Source organism: Gouania willdenowi, chromosome 24 (assembly GCF_900634775.1).
Source record: "Gouania willdenowi chromosome 24, fGouWil2.1, whole genome shotgun sequence".
In the NCBI taxonomy this organism is placed as follows: Eukaryota; Metazoa; Chordata; class Actinopteri; order Blenniiformes; family Gobiesocidae; genus Gouania; species Gouania willdenowi.
In genome coordinates, this window is record NC_041066.1 from 16,239,200 (window position 1) to 16,256,410 (window position 17,211).

Here is a 17,211-nt window from a genome sequence, read left to right on the forward strand (position 1 = left end):
TTAAATTTACGTCGTAAAGGTGTTTATAGTAATAGTAATAACTTTAATTTGTAAACCACTTTACATTTCGCAATCTCTCAAATTGCTACAGGAACAGAGCAGCAGAAACAATATAAATGTTTGACATTTGGTGGGGAAAATTGACATGTAACATTTAGTCAATTTCTCTTTTCTAGTCCTACCTTCCTAATTTTACACTAAAATCTGTATTTCCCAAATATTATCATTAAAACAAAGATTTCTGCCATAATATTTAGTCAATTTATCTTCATTTCAATTCCTACCTTCCTAAATATACACTACCATCTGAATTTCCCCAAATTATCATATCATCATAAATATCTATATATATATTTATATTAGGCTCCCTGTTGGGATTGACATGAGTGGCAGAGATTCAGCAATAGATAAAGGAATGAATCCAGTTCTAGTATGCCAGGAGAGCTATGCCTGTGGGGGTTCAGATGAGGCCGCCTTTGAGTGTGATGAGTGTGGCAGTTTGCAGTGTTGTCGCTGTGAACTGGAGCTTCATCGCCAGGAGCGAATGAGGAATCACGACCGGGTTCGGATCGCTCCAGGCCACGTTCCCCTCTGTGACTCGTGCAAAAGAGATGGCAGCTGCTCTGTCCGAGTTAGAGCAGTGGTCCGCTGCCAGGGATGTAAGATAAACCTGTGTTTGGACTGCCAGAAACGCACCCACAGTGGAGTAAATAAAAGGAAGCACCCTCTATCGCCTTACCCCCCTGCGATAGCTCCACAGGACAGCAGTGTCAGTGCTGGGGAGACAGAAATGGAAATTCTTAAAGCCAAGCTGGACAAGGTGTGCAGCTTCCTGTTGGTGGATGAAAAAGAGGAAATGCAGGTAAGCTTTGGTCCAACCTTTACCTGCCAACACATTTCTCACATTTTTGCTTGATGACATAAATATTGTGTGGATACATAGGTGAAGAACGAGGAGGAGTTTATCAACCAACTGGGCTGCAGAGCAGATGAGCTTCTGAAGGTGGTGTCCATCTTTGGAAACACGGGCGAGGGCAAATCCCATACGCTCAACCATACCTTCTTTCTTGGAAGAGAAGTCTTCAAGACGTCCCCCACCCAAGAGTCTTGCACTGTAGGCGTGTGGGCAGCTATGGACCCCCTCCACTGGGTTGTAGTCATTGACACGGAGGGACTGCTCGGTGCAGGTAACAAACTATTACCTTTTACTGCATGTTTTACCCTTGGGGTCAGTCTGACCCTTGGGTAATTTGCCTCCAGAAAATGATTTTCCAAAAATTGTTGACCAAGTGTTTGTGTCATGCACTTTGTTTATTTGTTGAATACATAAATAAGCCCTTAGTAATGAAATCTGGACCTGTTTTCTAGCGCCACCATCAGGCCACACTTTTAAATTAATCTTAAAGAGTAACTAAACCCCTGCTTTCTCCTGACCGTCCCCTAGGAGGGAAATTAAAAAAAATGCCTTGATTGTGGGCGGGGCTCCTTGAGCCATTGAGACACACCCAGTCTATACTATAAAATCTTCAATGAACAATCTTATGCAATGCTAATTAGCTACTCATTACTCAATATACCCCTCTATTCACTCTTCTCTCAATCCAGCCTACTCACCACAGATTGTAGAGCTCACAGGTGCTAGTTTTTAGGCCGGGCTACTCGACTCAAAACACCACTCATTTTGTTCTTCCTCTTGTTGTTGTTCTTCTTGCTGTTGTGTACACGAGTTAATATTGCTACTCCTCTGTTATTCATGAACGGATCAGGCTGAAATTTGGTAGGTATAATCTATAGATGTGTACGCATAGACGCTCGGAGATTGAGATTTGATTTGGGGCCCAGGAAGGCCCCAAGGGGCCCCAAAAGAAAAGAAAAATACACAAGTCGATTTCTCATTTAATTGTGAGTCAAATATTACGAAGGTTGGTGGTACCGAATCATTGGCACTTACCAATATATGAATGGGGCCCATTACCCCGTATGTGTAACAGGGACGCCAGGGGGTCCCCGGCGGCCCCATTTTCAATGACTACTCCTCCGTTAGTTCTCGTTAGATCGGAATGCAGTTTGGTATGAATACTCTAAGAATGAATATGATGAGATGCTCAAAGCCCCTTTTCTGGTAACTTCTAAATTTATCGGAACATAGTCGTGTGATATATCGTTTCAAAGGTAATTCAACGTAGATTACGATAATGTCTCGCATTATTTGATTTGTTTTACTCGGTGGAACCGAGTCATTTGACTGAGTTCTCGGGAATGTGGTACGTGCTATTTGGCGTGGAGATGTTTCGCGGGTTTTGCCGTAGTTCATCTGAACTTGTTATAAAAGGGCAGGGCTAACTGTGCTTGTTTGTGATGCAAGATGGTCCCAAAACGTCACATGATCTTGTTCTCAGCCAATATCAAAAATCAATTGTTTATTTTTTTTATACATAAGCATTCAACACTTTATTGTTCATTTGCATCTTGTTGTTCAGTTTACCTCACATCCTTGTCTCTCTGCATGGGTGTATTATTATATTATTATTATTATTATTATTATTATTATATTATTATTATATTATTATTATTATTATTACTACCAGTGTTTTCATTTCTATTTTCATTTTTTTCCTCAATTTTTTTCTTTATATGCCATACTTTGCCTTTCAAATTGCCCTATGGGATGATTAAAGTTTTTTTTTATTCTGATAAAGATCAGTCACTCTGACATTTTACAACTAAATATGCCAAATTGAAATACTTTGACTGAAATGTTGAGTGTTAGACCAGGATCAATCAATAGCGCCACTTCATACACAAATACATTTGGATTAAGCAGAAAAAAGTGGTGAATGAACCCTATTGGTTGTGGTCAAACATTGGGGTCAAATTGACCCCAAGGATAGTAGGAGGTTTACCAGTCACTCACACCCTCCTTTGACCCATCAGGCACTCACCAGGGTCAGCGAACCCGTCTGCTCCTTAAAGTACTCGCCATATCTGACGTAATTATCTACCGAACGCACGCTGACCGTCTCCATGACGACCTCTTCAAGTTTCTTGGAGATGCATCGGATGCCTACATGAAACATTTCACCAAGGAGTTGAAGGCAACGACCACCCGCTGTGGTTTGGATGTTCCATTGTCCACTCTGGGCCCCGCAGTGATCATTTTTCATGAGACCGTCCACACTAAACTGTTGGGCTCAGGTACAGCAAACAATAATATTCTGATTTTTACCTGTAATTTACTGTCGTGTAACCCACGTTTCTCTTCTTGGTGGATGCAGACAAACCCTCTGAGTCAGTAGACCGTCTGCTCCAAGAACGTTTCAGGAAGCTGGATCTCTTTCCGGAAGCATTCAGCTCCATTCAGTATCGTGGGACTCGCACTTACAACCCTCCAACGGATTTTTGTGGCTTGCTGCGAAGCCTGGAACAACAGCTGGATAACAACACCACCCGCTCACCCCGCTCTGCTGGTGTTATTTACAAAGCACTGCAGGTAACGGTGCTACACTACATTTGTCAGTTGTTTACCAAGATTCTCTAACTTGCCTTTTCTCTTTGAACTTTAATTGTTCAGGCCCTGAGTGATCGCTTCAGTGGGGACATCACAGAGGAGTTTATGGCCAGTAACACCTTCTTTCCTGATGAGTACTTTACCTGTTCCAGCATCTGCCTCAGTTGTGGGTGTGTATCTCTGCTTGCTGTAGCACAAAGACAAAACTAGCCATCAAACAGAAACATTGAAAGCTAGTGGCCACAATGCATTTTTTAATTAGATAAAATCATAGTGTTTGCCTCATAGAGCAATTCATTCAACATTATTTACTCCAAAAAGTAAGGGAAAAACATCGAAATTTCACCTTGAAAGTTTGTTTTTACTTCCATTGTAAACACTCCATTGCACGCATTGCATTATGGGATGTGGAGTTGCAGAAAAGTGTTTTTACGTCACTCTAATGTCACGGGTAATACACAAAATCGAAAAATCATGTCAAGCCAAACACTGTCCTAGTTTTTTGGCAAAAAACACAAAAAATAACTGTAATAATGAAGTAAAAACACTTCTATGCATCAGTTTACGGGAATCCACATCCCACAATGCATTGCACGAAACTTTTCTGACAATGTCAATAAGAGAGTCTTTACAGTCGAGATCAAAACAAACTTTTGAGCGTCAAGTTTCACCTTTTTCTTTCCTTTTTGGAGCAAATGATTCATTGATTTCTGAGGCAAACGCTATGATTCTATTGATTTAAAAATATCCTGGGTAGCAGCTTTAATGGCCACACCCTCCTTTGGGTCCATTACACATGTTCATTTCTGTGCACCTGATTAAAGGTCGGGCTGTAAGAGAAGCATGAATCACCTGAAGGAAGGTCTCGACCACGAGGCCAAGCATAGGTGCCGCTATTCTGCACAGTACGACAATCGCATCTACACCTGCAAGGCAAGAACGAAACACACGCCTTACAGAAAAATTTCCTTTTTTTTTTTACAACAATCTGAGGTTTTTGTGCTGAACCTCGTAGACTTGCTACGAGGGAGGAAAAGAGGTGATCGTGGTTCCTAAAACGACTGCTTTCCGACTCGCCCTGGTTTGGCTTGGCCATCTATGCCTGGTCAGGGTGAGTTCAAATCTGATTTATAGTTTAATCAGCGGACTCTCAATAGAGGAAGAGAGGTGAAATTGCTCGTTCCATAATGTGATGTAATACATGTAAAGCTGTTTATATCATTTAACTAAGGCATGTCTTATCTGTGGTCTTTTTCTGTAGATATGTTATTGAATGTCCCAACTGTGCGGTGATCTATCGAAGCAGGCAGTACTGGTATGGAAACCAGGATCCTGTGGAAACAGTAGTCAGGACAGAGATCCAGCACATCTGGCCTGGAGTAAGTCTGAAACGGGGTCAGGGTCTATTACATTTTTCAGTTACAATTACATTTTCAATTACCCTTGTTCAATTACAATAACAGTCCAAATACAATTAAATTCCAGTTATTTTTGTCCTCAGAAAGTCAATTAAAATTCGTCCTCAATTACTAAAGTTTAATTACAATTAATCACAATTATTGAGCCTGAAATAAATAAAAGTTAACCTTACTCTTGTGTTAGCTTTCTGTTAGCCTCTCTTATGATAACGGGTCCTAAATCAGCTGTAAAAAAAAAACACTAAAAACCAATATTTATCATTTAATTTTTTTCTATCTATTGATTATCTTGTTAGGCTTCCTAATCAATGAACATAGGTTTTAATATTTCTGGTGTGGGTGTTTGAGCCTTTTTGTGTCAGTATATCCTTAATTTTTTTTTTTCATTGGTAAAATGATGGAAAGCTTGATATGAAACATATTTTAATAATTAACTACATACTGTATGTGTAGAACTGTAACATGGTTCCCCAGTTTTGCATTAAATTATAATTTATATTTTTTTACAGAATTTTCATGGCAATTCCAATGACAGTCAATTATCTAAACTCAATTACATTTAATTACGATTACGACAACATATATTTTTAAACCCCAACGAGGGTTGGGGTCAATTATAATTGCATAACTGATAATTAATTGAAATTGTGACGTGAATATAATTGTAAACAGTTGCTGTTGTAATTTAATGGTAACTGAGTTGAGATAATTGATTTCATAATTGTAATTGGAATGGAAATTCATTTTCATTAGTTTTTTCCATACAATTTAATGACATTTTTAGGGTTTACACATACCTAGTTAATAATTATTAGAACCAAGTTTTCCCACTACCTGTCAGTTCTATTCAGGATCATTTTACCATTTAAAAAAATTACATCAAAGGGCGTAAAGACAGAAAAAACATTAAAACTAATATTTTCATGAATAAAAAAGTCTAACAAGGAAACTGAGATTGTGTGAGCAGAAAGCCAATAAAAGAAGAAGGTTAAGTTATTTATTTCAGGCTCATTAATTGAGATGAATTGTAATTGAACCTCAATAATTGAGAACGGAATTATAATTGACTTTTAGGTGGAAAATAATAATAATTGTAATTGAAAAGAATGCCAGTCACCATAATTGTAATTTAGTTGTAATTGAACATGGATGAATGAAGACGTAATTGTCATTGACCCCAACCCTGGTCCGAACATTGTCCAGCCAAAACTATTACATTAGATTATCGAGTATGAAAAACACAGCTTGTGTTTAGTCAAACTGCTGACTAAGCTTTAAAGAATGAACTACAAAGCATTGAATGTTTATCAGATTGTCTGTGATTGTTCTCTCACGCACACCCTGTTTTCTGCAACAAAAGGTCTTTACTCACTCACTTCTTGTCTTCTTGTAGTCGGACGGGTTTTTGAAGGACAACAACAATGCTGCTCAGCGGTTGCTGGACGGAGTCAAATACATTTCTCAGTCTGTGTCGAACTCAGCGTTAAGCCTGCCAAAGCTGTCACTTCCTGGCTTACTGACCAGATCGCCCCTGCCTACTGGACACCCAACTCTCTCATCCTGGTATACAGTATAAGATATTACATTTATTTGAAAAAAAGCATAGAAAATGTAAGTAATGTTCTTTTAATAGGGTTTATTGGTAATATGTTATGGTTTCTTTTTTTCAGGAAATTTACTTTGAAGTTTACTTTGATGATCATCAAAGTTAATTTGAAAGTAAACATGTCAGGACATCAAAGTTAAGTCTCCTGACAAGTTTCGACTGCCAACACTGTCTTCCTCAGAGGCATCTATTGATCGCTTTCATGTGTTCTTATGAGTTCTTTCTGGGCACATGAAAGCAATCAGTAGATGCCTCTGAGGAAGACTGACAGTTTGCAGTCAAATCATGTCAGAAAATCCAAGTAAATTTCCTGAAAAAAAGTTGCCTGAATAAATGAAACCTTAACATATTATTTCAAAAAAAGAAGACAAAATTAACTTGCTGGAATTATTATGGGGTTTATCGGTGTCAAATTTCCTGTTTTATTCTGGAAGTCATTTTTAAAATGTGCTCTAGAAATGCTATAAATGTGCCGAGGAATTCCAAGCCAACGACACCAAGCACCACTGCCGCTCCTGTGGAGAAGGTTTCTGTGACGCCTGCTCTTCTAAAACGCGGCCGGTTCCGGAGAGGGGCTGGGGCCTCCTCCTGTGAGAGTCTGCGATGCATGTTTCCAAAACAGAGGAATCCCAACTGGTAACAATCTTCTTTTTTTCTCCCCCTTTTACGGTAGTCAAACAAACCAGTTTTGTTGCTCAGCGTTAAGAAAACAACATGCAAACTCTGCAGAAAGTTTAAAACTTTGACCAACTTCAGAACCAAACCTCTACATATGTGCCTGGTTTTGTGATAGAGGTGCGCGATGCAGCCCTGGAGGAGGAGGAGGCACCCTCATAGCACGGCGATTGGCGAGGCTGTTCAGAACAACGTTCGGAGCCGTAGGTGGTGCCATCGACATACCTATTTGTAAGTGTTAATGTGTCCAAATATTAGGGTGACCATACGTCCGGTTTTAACCTGGACAGGTCCTCTTTTCACGTCTTTTTCTAGAACCGTCTGAACGGATTCCATAAATAGACAAATGTCCAGGTTTCCCAGGGACCTTGAAAGCATCTTGGAGAACAAGTTAATTTAAAAGACCGTAACTCCGCTAATATTTGCTCTATGTGAGAAATTTCACCATTTTCCTGAAAGCGAAAGAGTCGCTCTTTACAGTAATTTTTACTTGTACGTGATGGAATTGTTCAAGATGCGACTTCGTTTTGATGAAATTGTCACAGACTCAGCAGAGAGAGAGAAACGACTGAAAGAGACCAACTACCTGTGGCTTTAATTTAAAGATGTCAGCAGGAAAACCCTCCTGGATGATAAAACCTCCTTGGAGGTTCCGAGAAACATATTCTATATGAAGTTAAAGTCACAGTTATTTATTAAAGTGTATATTTAATTTTTTTTTAATGTTCTGTAAGCCTCCAGGGTTTTTTTTGTTTTAGTTTTAGTTTCTAGTAGGATATGTTTCTTGTTGTTTCAATGATAGAGATTTTAAGAAGGTTTATATGACATTTTTCAAGGACAGATTTTTGTAATCATAATAAAGGTGATTGATTTATGATAGTAGATTTAAAGGATGAAACGTGACTTTTTAGAGGTTTAAATGTACTATTTGGCCGTTTTCGTGTGTGTGTAGGTCTGGTTAAGGATGCAGCTCGCCCAGCATACTGGGTCCCAGACCAGGACATCAGCTCCTGCTGTGAGTGCCAAAGAGAGTTCACCCCACGTCTGTCCATCCACCACTGCCGCGCCTGTGGCCAGGGCGTGTGCGACGACTGCTCCCAGGAGCGTCGCTCTGTCCCATCCCGCGGCTGGGACCACCCAGTAAGGGTCTGTAATGGTTGTAATCACAAAACCTGGAGATCTCTAGCAGGACAAAGGTCAGGATGAATAGTTGGAGATTGTGTACAAACTGGAAAGGCTTGATTTTTGTTTCTCTTTTTTTGTGTTTTTTGGCTGATTCTAGCCTGGGACAAAAAAAAAAATTAGTAACTTTACATTTTAAACTGATGTCACATCACTTTAGTTCCATTGATCCAATTTCAATTTTCTATGCTTATGATTTACACTGTGAAGAAACTTCAGTGAAACTTGAATATCAACAAAAACTGAGAGTTAAGGAATCAGAGTAATGTATATAACATTTAAATACAAATGTGTCCTGTTGGATAATCTAAATTGATAAAACCATTTTTGGGTTGACAATCCCTCACTGTCTTAGATAATATAGGAGCTGACTGGTTTAATATCGTTGACAAAGCCTTGGATTCATTATAAGTTTGAGATAAAAGCTCAAAAAATGTTTTACGTTAATATTTGTTTTACAGCCTTGCTAGAATTTTTTGGCATTGATAATCACGTTAGAATCGACAACTGATTAATTGTAGCATCAGGATGCATTCCGACTAATTTACTTACTTAAGTTCTTGATCTTTTGTAGCTGTGTGTGTGTGTGTGTGTGTGTGTGTGTGTGTTTGTGTGTGTGTGTGTGTGTGTGTGTGTGTGGTGTGTGTGTGTGTGTGTGGTGTGTGTGTGTGGTTGTGTGTGTGTGTGTGTGCGTTAAAAGAGGAGGAAACAGCCTTTAAGATTGTTATTTACTATAAGGGATTAAAATTCTATAGAGAAAATGCAACAATTCATCATTTTCACTAGATTGTTTGCATAGTAATGTGTGGAAGAGGACTTCATGCCATTTTTGAGGCTGGCCCCTCAAATCGATACACCACCCACCCAAAAAAAAGATTAAACAAAACATGTTTGCTGTCTACAGTATGTTCAATATTGACTGCTTTTCAAGACTGTATGGAGCGCCTGCTTTGATAAATATAGCAAATGTATTCAGGTTTTTATGACTGATTTCTTTTTATTTTTTGATCATGGATTTTTGACTTCAATCCTTGATGTTTGTACTTCCATTCACTCTGAAAGGTTATTGGAAGTTTTAGATATCACACAGCAGCAATCACTTGTGGTCATGTATGCTGTGATATGTATTAAACAACTGTAAAAGAGCAAAGTGTGCGTTTTGTATTTCGGATAAACTAGTGCAACAGGTCACCACATTTATTAAAGATTTTAGGAACAGTAGTCTGATGCTGGTGAAAATCTTCATAAATGTTCTTTAATTAGCTTCAAAGGTTGATTGATAGACCCACTAACTACAAAATTTGACAACCAAATGAGTAAAAAACCCCAGAATTCCTCAGATGAGCCCTTTCATTGACAGGTCTAACTGATTCCAAAGCCCGTCCTTGGCTCTTCTATATCTTGGTAGTCTGTGTTGTATGGAAAGTAGAACAAGTCACTTCTGACTGCCATCAGCAGTCCAGGGAGTCCAGTCCTGCTGCCTCCAAGGTTGGAGGAGAAGACGATGCTTGGGATGGAGTCGTTAGCAGCTGGGTGAGGCGACGGGATTGTTCGGAGTAGGTGTCCATCTTTCAAACTCCATAACCGTGTGTAGCAATCTTGGCCCACTGAGGAATTAGTACAAACATGGTGAGGTTGACTACTTGTGTCGTGGAGATGACAAACATTGACATACGGTTGTTGGATCGTTTCGTACCAGCCAATAGGAGCCCTTCAGGCTCATTGACGTGAATTGGGAGGTGGGCGTACTGGTTGTGGTGGCCCTTGTACTCCTGCACTGGCTTTGTGCCTCGTACGTCCCACAGCTTGATCTGAAAGTTAAATAGATGATGGATTGTTTTAAAATGAATGTAGACTTTCAAGTTAATTAAAAAAAAACAAAAAAAAAAAAAAACTGTATAGATATTTTCATCATTTATATCTTGTGACTTCAACATATAACGCAATGGACATCTTGATACATTCCTTTAGTGCACCTGTGTCAAACTCATGGCTGGGGGCCTTTGGAGCACAGGAGAAAGAAAACAAATCATTGTATAAATGAAACTCAAAATTTGCAGGGGCTCACAATTTTCCCAGTGCTTAGATCACATGATTGCAGTCATTTTTAATGTTAAACAATTGAAAAAACTCGATTTTTTTTTTTTTTTACATAATCTTTAAATTTTCCACAAACTATTACAATATTTCCTTTAATTAAATAAAAATCGGTCTCAAAATCTAGGAAATTTAAAGTGAAGATCCTGTTGGGACTGATATCTATCACTTATTGCTTGGATATCGTCAGTTTCTTACATATTTTGTATTTTATGTATATGTAGAAATACAAACTTGGGCACAATAATATTGAAATGACATGTTTTACCGCACTGTGGCCCACTTGAGATTAAACTGCTCCTTATTTGGCCCCTGAACTAATGAGTTTGACACCCTGGTTTAGTGGTTTTGCTTTTTTTTTTTCAAGTATTCTTCAAAGGGGGGGGGGCGCAGCAGTTTGGGAACCACTGCATTAGTGAATTATCTGACCTGGCCCAGCATGTCAGCAGCCAGCAGGTAGTTCTCATCCTGGAGGACACGTATGCAGGTGATTGCTGACTCTTGATGGAAGCGCTTTGCCTTCCAGCTTTGATCCCTATGGCTTCGTTGGCGGAGGTCGATACTAAAGATCTCTCCTGATCTGCACCATTAAACAGGACAGGAGCCTGGGACAAAGAGAGGATAGAGATTTAATGTCTTCTATAAAGACAAAAGTAGTATTGGACTAAAGATGCGTTAATTATGTTTTTATAAAAACTGTCTACGTCTCACCTTCACAGCAAACTGTTGCGCCAAGACATCACTGCCTATGTTGTACGTCTGTGTCCGCCCCGTCTCTGCATCCTTTATAATGACCCTACGGGACAGGCCTGGACCACACACATTGTTTTAAGTTGAAACTTCCCATTTCACATCGTTTTAACACATTACAAAGCTGTCTTTATGTGATCCAGGAAACACTGAAACACTGTTTACTACTACTGGACTAAAACAGAAGAAAAAAAACATGTTAAGAAAATCGAAAAATTGTGGAATATACCAGTGCTGAACGTCTTGTCAAACTGAGGATGGAGACACCAAGCGCAGGACCCACGCTGATGATATCTTGAAATTGCAGCAACATTCCAGGCTGATCTGAGGTCAGAGGAGCAAGCAAAAGTGACAAATCTTATGATAGAATAACAATTAACACAGAAATGATAGATTTATGGCGCGTTTCCGGAAGTACTCTCAATTGTAAAAGTAGTAAAAAATCAACACATTTAAGCGTGTTGCTGTTCCAACAGTTTAATGAGTCAGACAAACCTGAGCTGGAGTTGCTGAAAAGGGAGAAGGGAAGCAAACTGACACAGCCTGGCGTCTCAGCCACTCCTACCAGACACAACCTGAGGGTCGGGTCAGTTAAGGGAACAACAAACTGTGATAAAACTACTAGAAAAAACACTGCCGGAAGGTTTAATTACTTTAAAATATAGAGACAGGTTAGATTTCCTGTACTAGTAACATCAAGCATGTTTTATTTATTTAAATATTGAATACATCAATATGTCATGACTACGTTATAAACCACCTTCTTGCTCTAATTTTCAATTTTAACATTTTTGTAGGCGCTTTTCTCCACATTACTTGTGTGCTGGAGGAACTTTTGATATTTCGGGAGCTGTTATTGATCTTATCGTTACACATTGGTGCAGCCAAGCTGCTCTCAGCGCCATTATTTACACACAGGATGAGCTGAAATCACTGTTGCGTTACTATCAGTTTATGAATTAGGTAAGACCGGCATCGACCGTGACTTCCTGATGACCTGATATTTAATTAGGACTCCTGTCTGCTTCACAAGGACTTAAATCTCTAATATTATACTAGAGTTAATCAGCCCAATTTTCCGATTTGATTTTGCATATGAAATTCTCGATTCGATTACCTGTTATTGTTTCGAATTTTTGACTATTGATCTAGAATTTAACACGAGTCAGCTGCTCCATTATTTGACTTCTCTTCTGGGTAACACCTCAGCAATGTCAGCATTGTATAGTGTAAATGAAATATCCAAATTATGTTTCGCCAGGTTTGTATTACAGTTTGAAATTTAAGAATCAATTTATAAATATTAAAATCGCAATTAATCATTTATCAATATATTTTACATCTGTGTTCGCACTTTTTGTGTACCCCCTCTTCATATATATATAACTTTTAATTAGTGGGAACAGTGGGCTCTCCTAAAAACCCTAAATGTGTCCCAAACAATTTGCAATTTAGTTAAACTACAACTTTTATGTGATTACTTAAATGTTAAGTAAATACGTTCTCCTTTGTAAAATCTAGCTAATTATTGTCTCCTATTGTCAGAAGTGTGATAAAATGGCCTCTACAGCAGATAAAATAATCCAGTTTCAATAAAATACAAGAAAATCTAGTGTATATTATGAGTGATAGTACTGTTAATTTGTTCAAAAATAGCCTAAAAAGGAACTAGAACATTTCCAGATTGTTTTTAACTAAGTACCACCACCCCCAGCAATGTGCTCCTCAAAGTTCACTACAGACGCATATTGAAGTTGTGAGGATGAAGGATACAATACGTGAGAATCAGGTAGCTGACAGAAGCCCAGCAGATGGAATTCACCTGTAAAACATACAAATGTAAAGAATCCAGAAGTAAAAAAAAAAAAAAAGAGAAGGATGACAATAAAGTGAATAAATTGGACTGAATACTCCAACCTTTCGGTTGGTGAAGTAAAGGTTGTCGCACATTTCCACAGACAAAGATCCCGCGGCTGCTGCTGAAGTTCATGATGCCGTACTTGCAGCCGCCGTGATAGACGTCGTTGACTGTAAACACTCGTTCACATGCAGAGTCTCCCTAGGAAAACAAACAAGGCAGGAAACGGCTACATTTATACCATAACAAAAATATCTGTTGTAGTAGCAGCAAAACCCAGTAGGAAAATACAGTATATACATGTATAGAAATGAATACGTTAAGCAGTTGTGTGTGTTCTCACCACTATGTGTCTAAAGGTGTCTGTGTTTAAGCTGAGGTTTACGTCTGTGGACTGGACCTCCACTTTGTGGCGCCTCATTCCACTGGCTTTTACCTCATGAATGAACCTGGGGACAATCAGCATCCAACGTGTTCACGTGTAAACATCCAACACAAACTATTGACATGCTTTGAGCAACCTGACCCAGTGCCATACAGGCTGGTAATTATTCATATATACTGTATCTATATATACCAGGAGGAATGTAGATCATTGAGCCTGCAAGTCAACTAAATTACAGACAAAAATAAATGAAATAATATAAGAAATATGTTCCTTCTTTTCTCCTCCTCACAATATTTAATGTTAAGAGTGATCTGCATTATTATTAAACATTCACAGAAAGAAAAATGACCATCAACGATAGAAAGCTAGACATTTTGTTGGGGTTGTTTCCCCTCAAATATGTACCTGAGCTGTTTTTTTAAACATACTATAATCAGAATCAGAAGTCCTTTATTTATCCCAGGGAGAAATTACTTAAGCTCAAGAAATATTACAAATAAAAATAAACGTTAAACAAATATAAAAAGAAAGAGAAGGAAAAACAAATGTACATAATTAAGTCAAAGCCTGTTAATTAAATAGGGATTAAGTACACACACATTACAGTAGTAAAAAGTAAAATAAGATGAATAATAATACAAATATAATATAGATATTTACAACAACAATCAAAGCTGTGAGGTTACAGTGATGAATTGTTGTGCCCATGCATGTTGTACACAGAAGCATTATATTACCTGGAATAAGAGCTGAAAGGCAACAAACCAAGATGTCTTTTCTGCAGCAGCAGTGAGGTGTTCAGTCCCTTTCTTGGTGTTTTCTATAACAAAACACAATAGAATTGAACAAATAGTGATGCTGAATATGACACACTCGAAAAATTCTCAATATCCACAAATGCAAGGTAATAAAAATGAAATAAAATACGCAAAATCCAAGACATACTTTGCTTGGGTTTTCATCCTTAGCCAGCATCTCGTGTCTTTCTTTCTCTCTTTCTTTAGCCTGGAGCTGCTCTCTGGTCAGTGGGTTGCAGTTGTTGTGTCCAGGCAAAAGGCGGAAGTACCGATTTTTCTCTGGGTCAAAGTAGAAACCTGGCAGCTCTGACAGTAAAACACAAAAAATGTCTTACTATAATTGTTTCACTTTAACTTAATCACATTATTTTTGAATGGATGCTAATATTTATGTCTAGAACAACATTGAAACAGGCTCTACAAGGCATATGCTTCTTTTTTGTTACACAGAAGGTGATCATTTCAATTAGGTACAAATAGAAGAAATAATAAAAAAATAAAAGTGAGTCACTAGTACTACAATCAGTATGTAGCATATGTAAACTTAAAACAAAAAAAATAAAAAATTAAGCTGTAGCACCCATGAAAGGAACTACGAAATCATAGTCGAAATAAATAACATGAAATAATAGAAAAACAAATAAAAACAAGTATCAATTGTAATTATGTTTAGATATGATACAGTTTATTTTTTTATTACTCAAAAGTTTCCAGTGTATTCCAATAAATTATTCCCATGAAAAAAGTATTTTTTTTTTTTTTGTATATTCCAAAAATTCCTGAGCCTAAGCTACCGGATAATCACTTTTTCTTGCCATATTTTTGCTAAATTACTTCCATTTTCGCCACTTCATCAAATTTCATGAACATTTCAATTCACTCCTTTTAATCCTGCATCCAAAAAAAAATTCCTTCGAGCCGGATTTGAACCAGCGACCTAAGGATTTCAGCAAATGCCACTACAGTCCTCCGCTCTACCAACTGAGCTATCGAAGGCCACAACATAGATCATTGAAATGTCCATTATAAGGCTTAGAGTCCCCGTTTACTGACCCGGTACAGAGCTGTGGGCTCCAGAAGATGAAGATTGGGACGAGGAACCAGAGGACGATTCGCTGCCGTATCTTCTCTGAGATCCTCCATGGGAAGCATCTGTTTCATTGGGTCCAAACCTGACCGCATGACCGAAATAGGATCAGGAAAGAGTGATGAACTGAAACCTCGAACCTGTTGGGTGTAGCAGAAGTCGCTGCTTCGTTGAACTGACCCCGGGCGGTCGTTGGTTGAACTCTGTCGGTTTCCTCTGGTCGAGCCATGGCGTCGACTCGGACGCTGTCGCCTGTGTTGTCGTTGTCCTTCATACGCGTTCCACTTCTTCATCGTCTCTGTCCTAGTCTTGAAGTCCTCCTCCGAGCTGTACATATAAGGCTACTTAACTCACGCTAACTTCTGAGCTAACTTAGCATAGTAGTTGGCCTTCAGCAAACCTCTAGCTAATGTCAGCGACACATTACAACGTTTTTGTTCACTAAACACCATTATTGTGAATAAATAGACAGTAAGTTGAATAGCACAGCTTTGGTAAATGTTCCGTTAAAAAGGGCAAGCACTTAAAATGTAAACAACTACAGTACATTCAGCCTTTAAGCTAAAAAGAATTAAAAAAAAATGCACAAGCTACGAAGTTGCTCTTCGCCCCGCCCATAGACTTCATTCATTGGTTGCTTAACCACTACCGGCTCTGACGCTTCACACATTCATTGGTTAAATTTTTTACAGGATTTAATATGTTTTTAACCAAGTGGTTAAGGAAGCGAGCTTGTAATCGGAGGGTCGCCGGTTCGAGTCTCATCTGGGCCATCACTGTGCCTAACTGCTCCTCAGCGATGGGTTAAATGCAGTTTTGAATGCCCCCTCCGGGTACAAATAAAGTTTAAAAAAAAAAAAAAAAACCCACATCACTAGAAAATAATAAAGCAACTACTGGCATCACAGAATGTCACTTCGAGCCTAGGTACAGGAAACAATTATTCATACAAAAGCAGAGTTTTTTTAAATCACCTTTTTTGTTTTTCAAAAACTTTAGAATATTCATATAATAATTAAACTCGATTAAGATCCCCCCCCCCTCTTTTTTTAGAATCATTTTTTTTCTGTTTTTCGAAGTAGTTTTTTTTTTTTCTTCTGTTTTTCTTGCATTTTTTTCCCCTGAACTATCGAGATACTTGTAAATCCCTTGAGGACATCCATCCTATGGTGACTTCTTGCTGCACACTTAAACTCTCTACCCCTTTCCAGGTATTTTCAGCAGTGACCACATAGCCAGCTTGCATAATTTTATATCCACGGAACATATCATATCTGTCCAACTGATCCTGGAGAAATGTCACTATATCCCACAGATCTGAATGCGCTTTCCTACACAGAGTACAAAGTCCTCAGGTGCTTGCGTAAAGTCGATAGACTAAATGTAATGCCATCAATATGGCTTAAAGATAGAACTGTCTCCCAGTGTCTTAAACCAAGGTGAAAGTACATTTTTATCAAATTAAACGAGCCAACAATGTTTGGCTCTCAGTAAATAAATAAATGCATCTGTTGTTTCAAATGCCCTCTAAGCTCAGAAAAAAAATAGTCCGAAAAACTGGGAAAAATTTAGCATGAAATACAGAAGAACAAAAATTAGTCTGAAAAACAATACAAAAATTTGTTCGAAAAACAGGAGAAAAAAAAAAAACGCCTAAAAACAAACCAAAAAAAAAAGAAATTATTCAGAAAAAAAAAACGTTTTTTTTTTCAAGTGAATGCAACATGTTACAAAATAGAAGAATAAAAATGTAAAATTTTATTATTACTAGACATTCCAGGCGACCCCATTTTATTCCCAGGCTACCCCGCATGGGGCCACGACCCCATGGTTGAAAAACCCTGT

The 17,211-nt window shown here is 38.3% G+C and overlaps 1 protein-coding gene, 1 non-coding gene and 1 pseudogene across 2 annotated transcripts; 1 reads left to right on the plus strand and 2 right to left on the minus strand.

The window, feature by feature from the left end:
- Positions 1-107: 107 nt before the first annotated feature.
- On the plus strand, positions 108-8,413 carry LOC114458079 (zinc finger FYVE domain-containing protein 1-like; annotated as a pseudogene).
- Positions 8,414-9,717: 1,304 nt separating this feature from the next.
- LOC114457394 (DDB1- and CUL4-associated factor 4-like) lies at positions 9,718-15,749 on the minus strand. Its single transcript, XM_028439125.1, is given in 18 exon segments — positions 9,718-9,996; positions 10,086-10,200; positions 10,916-11,073; positions 11,076-11,091; positions 11,198-11,295; positions 11,466-11,514; positions 11,516-11,542; positions 11,544-11,560; positions 11,732-11,811; positions 13,010-13,028; positions 13,031-13,058; positions 13,148-13,211; positions 13,213-13,295; positions 13,438-13,543; positions 14,220-14,302; positions 14,428-14,585; positions 15,333-15,451; positions 15,547-15,749. Coding segments are annotated over 18 exon segments (1,620 nt in total). The 5' UTR covers positions 15,702-15,749; the 3' UTR covers positions 9,718-9,751.
- On the minus strand, positions 15,189-15,275 carry trnay-gua (transfer RNA tyrosine (anticodon GUA)). Its single transcript is given in 2 exon segments — positions 15,189-15,224; positions 15,239-15,275. It is a non-coding gene; the product is annotated as a tRNA-Tyr (tRNA).
- Positions 15,750-17,211: the final 1,462 nt, after the last annotated feature.